This window comes from Salvelinus fontinalis, unplaced genomic scaffold (genome assembly GCF_029448725.1).
Source record: "Salvelinus fontinalis isolate EN_2023a unplaced genomic scaffold, ASM2944872v1 scaffold_0057, whole genome shotgun sequence".
In the NCBI taxonomy this organism is placed as follows: domain Eukaryota; kingdom Metazoa; phylum Chordata; class Actinopteri; order Salmoniformes; family Salmonidae; genus Salvelinus; species Salvelinus fontinalis.
In genome coordinates, this window is record NW_026600266.1 from 43,337 (window position 1) to 56,074 (window position 12,738).

At 44.1% G+C, this 12,738-nt stretch overlaps 1 protein-coding gene across 1 annotated transcript in view; it reads left to right on the top strand.

Moving 5' to 3' along the window:
* The first annotated feature begins 2,185 nt into the window (after positions 1-2,185).
* The window catches only part of LOC129842643 (meteorin-like protein), a 29,770-nt gene continuing 19,217 nt past the window's right edge, over positions 2,186-12,738 (top strand). Inside the window, exon 1 of the mRNA XM_055911266.1 lies at positions 2,186-2,462. Within this exon, the coding sequence (XP_055767241.1) occupies positions 2,365-2,462 (98 nt within the window). The 5' untranslated portion in view covers positions 2,186-2,364. The remainder of the gene's footprint in view (positions 2,463-12,738) is intronic.

Sequence of the window (12,738 nt, forward strand, 5' to 3'; positions counted from 1 at the left end):
TGGAGGTCTACAATTGTTTTTCTGATGTCTTGGCTGATTTCTTTAGATTTTCCCATGATGTCAAGCAAAGAGGAACTGAGTTTTAAGGTAGACCTTGAAATACATCCACAGGTACACCTCCAATTGACTCAAATGATGTCAATTAGCCTATCAGAAGCTACTAAAGCCATGACATAATTTTCTGGAATTTCCCAAGCTGTTTAAAGGCACAGTCAACTTAGTGTATGTAAACTTCTGACCCACTGGAATTGTGATACAGCGAATTATAAGTGAAATAATCTGTCTGTAAACAATTGTTGGAAAAATTACTTGTGTCATGCACAAAGTAGATGTCCTAACCGACATGCCAAAACTGTAGTTTGTTAACAAGAAATTTGTTTGAAAAAGTGGTTGAAAAACTATTTTTAATGACTCAAACCTAAGTGTATGTAAACTTCCGACTTCAACTGTACATGTCGGTCTCTCAGTCTTTCTAACCTCGGTTTTACACATTCATAATAGTTGTTAAAGCTATACAGGTGTCAGTGTGGCTGTGGAGGCAGGTGTCTGTGGAGACAGGTGTCAGTGTTGCTGTGGAGGCAGGTGTCATTGTGGCTGTGGAGACAGGTGTCAGTGTGGCTGTGGAGGCAGGTGGCTGTGGAGGCAGGTGTCAGTGTTGCTGTGGAGGCAGGTGTCAGTGTGGCTGTGGAGGCAGGTGTCAGTGTGGCTGTGGAGACAGGTGTCAGTGTGGCTGTGGAGGCAGGTGTCAGTGTGGCTGTGGAGGCAGGTGTCAGTGTGGCTGTGGAGGCAGGTGTCAGTGTGGCTGTGGAGGTAGGTGTCAGTGTGGCTGTGGAGGTAGGTGTCAGTGTGGCTGTGGAGGTAGGTGTCAGTGTGGCTGTGGAGACAGGTGTCAGTGTGGCTGTGGAGGCAGGTGTCAGTGTGGCTGTGGAGGCAGGTGTCAGTGTGGCTGTGGAGACAGGTGTCAGTGTGGCTGTGGAGGCAGGTGTCAGTGTGGCTGTGGAGACAGGTGTCAGTGTTGCTGTGGAGGCAGGTGTCATTGTGGCTGTGGAGACAGGTGTCAGTGTGGCTGTGGAGACAGGTGTCAGTGTTGCTGTGGAGGCAGGTGTCAGTGTTGTGAGGTTGACTCCCAGACAGCGTGTCCCAACACGCATCATGGTTACATTACTAGTCTAGTCAGTATGCCCTGACAACATGCTGCAACAATGTAGCAAGACCAATACAAACACTGTATTAATATAGAGGACACACACACACAAACACACACATACACACACAAACACACACAACCACACACACACACACACACACACACACACACACACACACACACACACACACACACACACACACACACACACACACACACACACACACACACACACACACACACACACACAACCACACACACATGTCCAAAGAAATCAGAGATTAAAAGTACCTGTCTCAAATAGCTCTAGTTTCCTGTCTAACCGGTTTCAGATTTAAAAAAATATATGATCGTGTGTGTGTGTGTGTGTGTGTGTGTGTGTGTGTGTGTGTGTGTGTGTGTGTGTGTGTGTTTGTGTGTGTGTGTGTGTGTGTGTGTGTGTGTGTGTGTGTGTGTGTGTGTGTGTGTGTGTGTGTGTGTGTGTGTGTGTGTGTGTGTGTGTGTGTGTGTGTGCGCGTGTGCGTGCGTGCGTGTGTGGTTCAGTGGAAAAACACACGTATATCTTGTTTCAAAAGAAAAACTTCCCAGAGGACTATATTTATGACAGCCCATCACATGTAACAGAACAATATGGTCGTACCCACACATGTCATCATAACGAATGACTGACAACAAATAATAAAGTGGAATTGGAAAGATGAGGGGCACTTTTGGAAAGGAAAAGTTTGAGATAATGGGCCACAGATTACTCAGTCAATTTACCCAACCGGTGGGTTATTTCGACTGTAGACTTTGTAATGTATCATTTATCAATTCCTAGTAAGTAGATACTAGCCTCGGTGAGATTTTGTAATTGTAGAAACATTACTTCCAAGATCTAGCCGAGAAGGCATTGCGCAGGCGTGCGGATCTGCTTGGTGAAGGGGAGTGACGTGAGAAGACCTCAGAGAAATTCACTCACTGAACTTCCAGTAGAGGAATTCAAGCAGCCGCTGTCCGTTGTAGGTTACGATATGGTGGATGGTTCTAGGTGAAGTAACGCTTTTTTTCACGGTTCTACTGGCTTTTACAGGAAGAAAACAACATTCGAAGACATTTCAACAGGCGACCAGAACCGATGGGGACGTTATGTCGTTGGAGTTACGCGGGTGGATTTGGTTGTTTTAGTTGAGAAGAAGGAAAGTGTTGCGCTCGGAGCAACAGCGGTGGGATTAAACATGCTGACACCGATTTTAGCATACTTGTTATCGGTTCTCCTGCTGTGTCGGATAGCGCTCTCTCAATACTCCAGCGACCAGTGTAGTTGGAAGGGCAGGTGAGAGTTCTTCTTTATAACTTTCATTATTTCATGAACGGCTTGTTCATAATGGCCGAATTGAAAAGGAGCTGTGCAGACGAACTATTTGTAGGCTACCGTTTAGATTTGAATGCTTCGTTTTGTGGAACTTAAAGTTACAGGACGGTGAATGCGTCCGTGTTTTTATCCAAGGCCGACTGGTGAAGAGATTGTTATAATGTAATAAACTAAATGGAGAAGGAGTTATCCATTCTCTCCTGAGAGGTGAATTAAACAAATGTTTCCCTCTTACTGAGTGATCACCTTGAGTCAGGTCTGTGGAATGCTACTTCTGTCACGGACTCCAAGCGCGGAGATTTATTTCTCTTTATTTCATGTTCACAACATGATTAGTGGTTTTGAGAGTATTACTTTAAAACAAAATCTAATTATATTTTAAAGCATTCATATTCAACTGAAATGTACCCTTTTTTTCAACCCTAAGCGTTCTAATAAGGAACACTTTTAGGATCACGTTTAATGGAAATGTATATACATTGTTTCATGAATAAACACAGTGATAGCCTAGCTACCCTGCATCAGTAAAAGTACAGTTTGAGGTCGCTCCTCACGACGTCTATAACAGGCTACCTTGTATACATTTCTAAATCTCAACTGAGCACACAAGGCAACTTTTCCCTTTCGGTTTTTACTTCCCTCCACTTGTTATAAAATTCTAGTCACTCTTTCTAGAAGCAACAACAAGGCTTAAATAGTGATATAGTAAGAGGCTTTAGTACTTGACTTGGGCACCTCGTGAAGTTTGACACTTTGTTAATGCCTCTAATATTTTACTTATTTTATTTAACCTTTATTTAACTAAATCAGTTTAAGAACAAATTCTTATTTACAATGACGGCCTACCAAAATGCAAAAGGTCTCCTGCGGGGGCTGGGATTAAAAATAAAATAAGAATATAGGACCAAACACACATCACGACAAGCGACACACCTCAACAGTACATAAAGAGAGACCTAAGACAACAACATAGCATGGCAGCAACACATGACTACACATGACATTATGCTCAATGTAGGTATTAAATTACTGCTGGTGATAGGCTGTCATTGTAAATAAGCATTTGTTCTTAACTGACTTGCCTAGTTAAATAAATAAATACAAATAAATGCTGATGCTATAGAGGTAAAAACATTGTCATCATAAATCATCTATTACAGACAATCTAGTGGGTTAAATCATCTATTACAGACAATCTAGTGGATTAAATCATCTATTACAGACAATCTAGTGGGTTAAATCATCTATTACAGACAATCTAGTGGATTAAATCATCTATTACAGACAATCTAGTGGGTTAAATAATCTATTACAGACAATATAGTGGGTTAAATCATCTATTACAGACAATCTAGAGGGTTAAATCATCTATTACAGACAATCTAGTGGGTTAAATCATCTATTACAGACAATCTAGTGGGTTAAATAATCTATTACAGACAATCTAGTGGGTTAAATCATCTATTACAGACAATCTAGAGGGTTAAATCATCTATTACAGACAATCTAGTGGATTAAATCATCTATTACAGACAATCTAGTGGGTTAAATCATCTATTACAGACAATCTAGTGGATTAAATCATCTATTACAGACAATCTAGTGGGTTAAATAATCTATTACAGACAATATAGTGGGTTAAATCATCTATTACAGACAATCTAGTGGGTTAAATCATCTATTACAGACAATCTAGTGGGTTAAATCATCTATTACAGACAATCTAGTGGGTTAAATAATCTATTACAGACAATCTAGTGGGTTAAATCATCTATTACAGACAATCTAGAGGGTTAAATCATCTATTACAGACAATCTAGTGGGTTAAATAATCTATTACAGACAATCTAGAGGGTTAAATCATCTATTACAGACAATCTAGTGGATTAAATCATCTATTACAGACAATCTAGTGGGTTAAATCATCTATTACAGACAATCTAGAGGGTTAAATCATCTATTACAGACAATCTAGTGGGTTAAATCATCTATTACAGACAATATAGTGGGTTAAATCATCTATTACAGACAATCTAGAGGGTTAAATCATCTATTACAGACAATCTAGTGGGTTAAATCATCTATTACAGACAATCTAGTGGGTTAAATAATCTATTACAGACAATCTAGTGGGTTAAATCATCTATTACAGACAATCTAGAGGGTTAAATCATCTATTACAGACAATCTAGTGGGTTAAATAATCTATTACAGACAATCTAGAGGGTTAAATCATCTATTACAGACAATCTAGTGGATTAAATCATCTATTACAGACAATCTAGTGGGTTAAATCATCTATTACAGACAATCTAGAGGGTTAAATCATCTATTACAGACAATCTAGTGGGTTAAATCATCTATTACAGACAATATAGTGGGTTAAATCATCTATTACAGACAATCTAGTGGGTTAAAAATCATATATTACCGACAATCTAGTGGGTTAAATAATCTATCACAGACTACCTCATTTTGTTTACCTGTCGGCCCCAGCCTGGAACTCAGGTCCTGTACGTACCTAACTGACCAGCTCTGCCCATTCTCCACCATTTACCCGTTGTTGTCTTAGCTCTCCTGATCAACACCTGTGTTTGCTTTATGCCTCTCTCTAATGTCAATATGCCTTGTCTACTGCTGTCTTGGCTAGTTCTTATTGTTTTATTTCACTGTAGAGCCCTCAGTCCCCCTCAAAATGCCTTAGATAGCTCTTTCGTCCCACTCCACACACATGCGGAGACCACACCTAGCTTAACTGATGCCTCCAGAGACGAAACCTCTCTCATCGTCACTCAACGCCTAGGTTTTCTCCACTGTACTCACATCCTACCATACCCGTGTCTGTACATTATGCCTTGAATCTATTCTACCACGCCCAGAAATCTGCTCCTTTTATTCTCTGTTCCGAACGCACTAGACGACCAGTTCTTATAGCCTTTAGCTAGACCCTTATCCCACTCCTCCTCTGTTCTTCTGGTGATGTAGAGGTTAACCCAGGCCCTGTATCCCCCAGTTCTACACCTATTCCCCAGGCGCTATCATTTGTTGACTTCTGTAACCGTAAAAGCCTTGGTTTCATGCATGTTAACATCAGAAGCCTCCTCCTTTACTGCTTGAGCACACTCCGCCAACCCGGATGTCCTAGCTGTGTCTGAATCCTTGCTTAAGAAGGCCACCAAAAATTCGGAAATTTCCTAACTACAACATTTTCCGCCAAGATAGAACTGCCAAAAGGGGTGGAGTTGCAATCTACTGTAGAGATAGCCTGCAGAGTTCTGTCATGCCATCCAGGTCTGTGCCCAAACAGTTTGAGCTTCTACTTTTAAAAATCCACCTTTACAGAAATAAGTTTCTCACTGTTGCCGCTTGTTATAGACCCCCCTCAGCTCCCAGCTGTGCCCTGGACACCATATGTGAATTAATCACCCTCCATTTATCTTCAGAGTTTGTAATGTTAGGTGACCTAAACTGGGATGTGCTTAACACCCCGGCCATCCTACAATCTAAACTAGATGCCCTCAATCTCATAAAAATTATCATGGAACCTACCAGGTAAAACCCTAAATCCGTAAACACGGGCACCCTCATAGATATCATCCTAACCAACCTGCCCTCTAAATACACCTCTGCTGTCTTCAACCAGGATCTCAGCGATTACTGCCTCATTGCCTGCGTCCATAATGGGTCTGCGGTCAAACGACCAACCCTCATCACTGTCAAACACTCTCTAAAGCACTTCAGCGATCAGGCCTTTCTAATCGACCTGGCCCGGGTATCCTGGAAGGATATTGACCTCATTCTGTCAGTAGAGGATGACTGGTTATTCTTTTAAAGTGCCTTCCTCACCATCTTAAAAAAGCATGCCCCATTCAAAAAAAATTGAACTAAGAACAGATATAGCCCTTGGTTCACTCCAGACCTGACTGCCCTTGACCAGCACAAAAACATCCTGTATACATCCAATATACACAGGCAGTTAGGAAAGCAAAGGCTAGCTTTTTCAAATAGAAATTTGCATCCTGTAGCATAAGCTCCAAAAGGTTCTGGGACACTGTCCATGGAGAATAAGAGCACCTCCTCCCAGCTGATCACTGCACTGAGGCTAGGTAACACTGTCACCACCGATAAATCCACAATAATTGAGAATTTCAATAACATTTTTCTACGGCTGGCCATGCTTTCCACCTGGCTACCCCTACCCCGGTCAACAGCCCTCCACCCCCCACAGCAACTTGCCCAAGCCTCCCCCATTTCTCCTTCATCCAAATCCAGATAGCTGATGTTCTGAAAGAGCTGCAAAATCTGGACCCATACAAATCAGCTGGGCTAGACAATCTGGACCCTCTCTTTCTAAAATTATCTGCCGAAATTGTTGCAACCCCTATTACTAGCCTGTTCAACCTCTCTTTCGTATCATCTGAGATCCCTAAAGATTGGAATCCTGCCGCGGTCATCCCCCTCTTCAAAGGGGGAGACACCCAAAACCCAAACTGTTACAGACCTATATCTATCCTACCCTGCCTTTCTAAAGTCTTCGAAAGCCAAGTTAACAAACAGATCACCGACCATTTTGAATCCCACCGTACCTTCTCCCCTATGCAATCTGGTTTCTGAGCTGGTCATGGGTGCACCTCAGCCACGCACAAGGTCCTAAACGATATCATAACTGCCATCAATAAGAGACAGCCGTATTCATCGACCTGGCCAAGGCTTTCGACTCTGTCAATCACCGTATTCTTATCGGCAGACTCAACAGCCTTGGTTTCTCAAATGATTGCCTCGCCTGGTTCACCAACTACTTCTTAGAAAGAGTTCAGTGTGTCAAATCGAAGGGCCTGTTGTCCGGACCTCTGGCAGTCTCTATGGGGGTGCCACAGGGTTCAATTCTCGGGCCGACTCTTTTCTCTGTATACATCAATGATGTCGCTCTTGCTGCTGGTGATTCTCTGATCCACCTCTACGCAGACGACACCATTCTGAATACTTCTGGCCCTTCTTTGGACACTGTGTTAACAAACCTCCAGACGAGCTTCAATGCCATACAACTCTCCTTCCGTGGCCTCCAACTGCTCTTAAATGCAAGTAAAACTAAATGCATGCTCTTCAACCGATCGCTGCCCGCACCTGCCCGCCGGTCTAGCATCACTACTCTGGACGGTTCGGACTTAGAATATGTGGACAACTACAAATACCTAGGTGTCTGATTAGACTGTAAACTCTCCTTCCAGACTCACATCAAGCATAAGTCTTTGCTAGGTAAAGCCCCGCCTTATCTCAGCTCACTGGTCACCATAGCAACACCAACCGTAGAACGCGCTCCAGCAGGTATATTTCACTGGTCATCCCCCAAAGCCAACACCTCATTTGGACGCCTTTCCTTCCAGTTCTCTGCTGCCAATGACTGGAAAGAATTGCAAAAATCACTGAAGCTGGAGACTCATATCTCCCTCACTAGCTTTAAGCATCAGCTGTCAGAGAAGCTTACAGATCATTGCACCTGTACATAGCCCATCTGTAAATAGCCCACCCAACTACCTCATCCCCATATTGTTATTTATTGTTATGCTCCTTTTCACCCCAGTATCTCTACTTACACATTCATCTTCTGCACATCTATCACTCCAGTGTTTAATTGCAAAATTTTAATTATTTTGCCACTATGGCCTATTTATTGCCTTACCTCCCTACTCTTCTACATTTGCACACACTGTATATAGATTTTTCTATTGTGTTATTGACTGTACGTTTGTTTGTGTCACTCTGTGTTGTTTGTGTCGCTTTGCTTTATCTTGGCCAGGTCACAGCTGTAAATGAGAAACTTGTTCTCGACTGGCCTACCTGGTGAAATAAATAAATACAACCTAGTGGGTGAAATTGGGTGAAGTGCAGTGCTAAACCAGCCGAGGAGTAGTCTTAATAAGCAGTTACTTTGAGCCTGTACCAATGAATCTGTTGCTCATTACTTCTCCTCTCAGCTAATCTCTTCTAATTACATGCAGACTAGAGACGGTGGAAGAGTTAAACGGAGTTAATTAAAGAGAATGTGGTGAGGAGAGGAGAGGCTGGTTGGGTTATGATGATCAACATGTGCCCTCCTCTGGTCCTCACATCAATGGGCCTTATTCATATTTCACCATCTCCTTTTCATTTTCAATTGGGTCGTTCCTACCAAGAACATCAAACCACCAGTCTGTTGCTGTTGGCATGGCACCCATATGGTAATAGAAGTATGCTGCTAGTTTCCTGCTTTATAGCTTGGCTTTGCTTTGAACGACAGATTTGGGCCTAGTCTAGGACTTCAGATTATGAATGATATGAACGACAGATTTGGGCCTAGTCTAGGACTTCAGATTATGAATGACAGATTTGGGCGTAGTCTAGGATTTGAGATTATAAATTATATGAACGACAGATTTAGGCCTAGTCTATGACTTCAGATTATAAATGATATGAGCGACAGATTTGGGCCTAGTCTAGGACTTCAGATTATGAATGACAGACTTGGGCCTAGTCTAGGACTTCAGATTATGAATGATATGAGCGACAGACTTGGGCCTAGTCTAGGACTTCAGATTATAAATGACATGAGCGACAGATTTGGGCCTAGTCTAGGACTTCAGATTATAAATGATATGAACGACAGATTTTGGCCTAGTCTAGGACTTCAGATTATAAATGATATGAACAACAGATTTGGGCCTAGTCTAGGACTTCAGATTATAAATTATATAAACGACAGATTTGGGCCTAGTCTAGGACTTCAGACTATAAATGATATGAATGACAGATTTGGGCGTAGTCTAGGATTTGAGATTATAAATTATATGAACGACAGATTTAGGCCTAGTCTAGGACTTCAGATTATAAATGATATGAGCGACAGACTTGGGCCTAGCCTAGGACTTCAGATTATAAATGATATGAATGACAGATTTGGGCCTAGTCTAGGACTTCAGACTATAAATGATATGAATGACAGATTTGGGCGTAGTCTAGGATTTGAGATTATAAATTATATGAACGACAGATTTAGGCCTAGTCTAGGACTTCAGATTATAAATGATATGAGCGACAGACTTGGGCCTAGCCTAGGACTTCAGATTATAAATGATATGAATGACAGATTTGGGCCTAGTCTAGGACTTCAGACTATAAATGATATGAACGACAGATTTTGGCCTAGTCTAGAACTTCAGATTATAAATGATATGAACGACAGATTTGGGCCTGGTCTAGGACTTCAGATTATGAATGACAGACTTGGGCCTAGTCTAGGACTTCAGATTATAAATGATATGAACGACAGATTTGGGCCTAGTCTAGGACTTCAGATTATAAATTATATGAACGAAAAACTTGAGCCTAGTCTAGGACTTCAGATTATGAATGATATGAACGACAGATTTGGGCCTAGTCTAGGACTTCAGATTATAAATTATATGAACGAAAGACTTGAGCCTAGTCTAAGACTTCAACAATTATGCATTACATTCTGTGTTAGCATCCCGAATGGTTCCCTATTCCCTTAGAGAGCCCTGTGGGCCCTGGTCATGACTAGTGCACTATATAGGGAATAGGGTTATGGGTCCTAGTCATGACTAGTGCACTATATAGGGCATAGGGTTATGGGTCCTGGTCATGACTAGTGCACTATATAGGGAATAGGGTTATGGGTCCTGGTCATGACTAGTGCACTATATAGGGAATAGGGTTATGGGTCCTGGTCATGACTAGTGCACTAAATAGGGCATAGGGTTTCATTTTAGACACTGACTGTCACTGTGTGTATGTATAGTGAGTGGTTTGGTGGTGCTGTCTGTCTGGCGCCAGGGGGTCAGTCCTGTCCAGAGTGCTGCCCGGACAAGTCTCTTCCAGTCCTTTTGTCCCGGCAGCAAGGGGAGGTTTGGCTGATTGACCTGCATTCAGCAGAGGCTCCTGGCAGCCTGGTTACTGTTGCTGCCGTTGGTTGTCTAAGTCAACTCTACTGTGTCCCAAATGGTATCCTATTCCCTATACACTGTACTACCTTTGACCAGGGCCTATGGCACTATATAGGGACTAGGGTGTAATTTGGGATGTTGCCTGTGAGTCTGTCCCTCTCCTCTCCATTCATCCAGTTCTGTCTCTAGACTCCCCCCCTCTCCTCTCTCTCTCGACCCTGAGGCAGCCTGCCAGCCAGTCAGTCGTGTGTTGCCAGAGCGCTGAGCCCAGACGGAACAATGTGCCACAAGACGTGTGTGTTGGGGCGGAGGTCAGTTGAGCCATGTTGAGGCAGGGCGGCTCGTGACTGGTCATGCTGCCGGCCGTGTGCAGCGCACGGAGACGCGAGAGTCTTAACACTTTGTCTAAGGATGTTAAACCACCACCACCAGGCAACACACACACTGAGCCTATTCCCTATATAGTGCACTACTTTTGACCCTGGCCCCTATTCCCTATATAGTCCACTACTTTAGACCAGGGCCCTATTCCCTATATAGTCCACTACTTTTGAACCGGGCCCCTATTCCCTATATAGTGCACTACTTTAGACCTGGGCCCCTATTCCATACATAGTGCCCTACTGTAGACCAGAGCCTTATATAGAGAATAGGGTTCCATTTGAAGCTCAGAGCTGCAGTCTGTAGTCGACCTGTTGAGTATGAGGGGAGGCAGGACATGATCACGTGAAGAGCTGCAGTCTGTAGTCGACCTGTTGAGTATGACGGGAGGCAGGACATGATCACGTGAAGAGCTGCAGTCTGTAGTCGACCTGTTGAGTATGACGGGAGGCAGGACATGATCACGTGAAGAGCTGCAGTCTGTAGTCGACCTGTTGAGTATGACGGGAGGCAGGACATGATCACGTGAAGAGCTGCAGTCTGTAGTCGACCTGTTGAGTATGACGGGAGGCAGGACATGATCACGTGAAGAGCTGCAGTCTGTAGTCGACCTGTTGAGTATGACGGGAGGCAGGACATGATCACGTGAAGAGCTGCAGTCTGTAGTCGACCTGTTGAGTATGACGGGAGGCAGGACATGATCACGTGAAGAGCTGCAGTCTGTAGTCGACCTGTTGAGTATGACGGGAGGCAGGACATGATCACGTGAAGAGCTGCAGTCTGTAGTCGACCTGTTGAGTATGACGGGAGGCAGGACATGATCACGTGAAGAGCTGCAGTCTGTAGTCGACCTGTTGAGTATGAGGGGAGGCAGGACATGATCACGTGAAGAGCTGCTGTCTGTAGTCGACCTGTTGAGTATGACGGGAGGCAGGACATGATCACGTGAAGAGCTGCAGTCTGTAGTCGACCTGTTGAGTATGACGGGAGGCAGGACATGATCACGTGAAGAGCTGCAGTCTGTAGTCGACCTGTTGAGTATGACGGGAGGCAGGACATGATCACGTGAAGAGCTGCTGTCTGTAGTCGACCTGTTGAGTATGACGGGAGGCAGGACATGATCACGTGAAGAGCTGCAGTCTGTAGTCGACCTGTTGAGTATGACGGGAGGCAGGACATGATCACGTGAAGAGCTGCTGTCTGTAGTCGACCTGTTGAGTATGACGGGAGGCAGGACATGATCACGTGAAGAGCTGCAGTCTGTAGTCGACCTGTTGAGTATGACGGGAGGCAGGACATGATCACGTGAAGAGCTGCAGTCTGTAGTCGACCTGTTGAGTATGACGGGAGGCAGGACATGATCACGTGAAGAGCTGCAGTCTGTAGTCGACCTGTTGAGTATGACGGGAGGCAGGACATGATCACGTGAAGAGCTGCAGTCTGTAGTCGACCTGTTGAGTATGACGGGAGGCAGGACATGATCACGTGAAGAGCTGCAGTCTGTAGTCGACCTGTTGAGTATGACGGGAGGCAGGACATGATCACGTGAAGAGCTGCAGTCTGTAGTCGACCTGTTGAGTATGACGGGAGGCAGGACATGATCACGTGAAGAGCTGCAGTCTGTAGTCGACCTGTTGAGTATGACGGGAGGCAGGACATGATCACGTGAAGAGCTGCAGTCTGTAGTCGACCTGTTGAGTATGACGGGAGGCAGGACATGATCACGTGAAGAGCTGCAGTCTGTAGTCGACCTGTTGAGTATGACGGGAGGCAGGACATGATCACGTTTAGAGCTGCAGTCTGTAGTCGACCTGTTGAGTATGACGGGAGGCAGGACATGATCACGTGAAGAGCTGCAGTCTGTAGTCGACCTGTTGAGTATGACGGGAGGCAGGACATGATCACGTGAAGAGCTG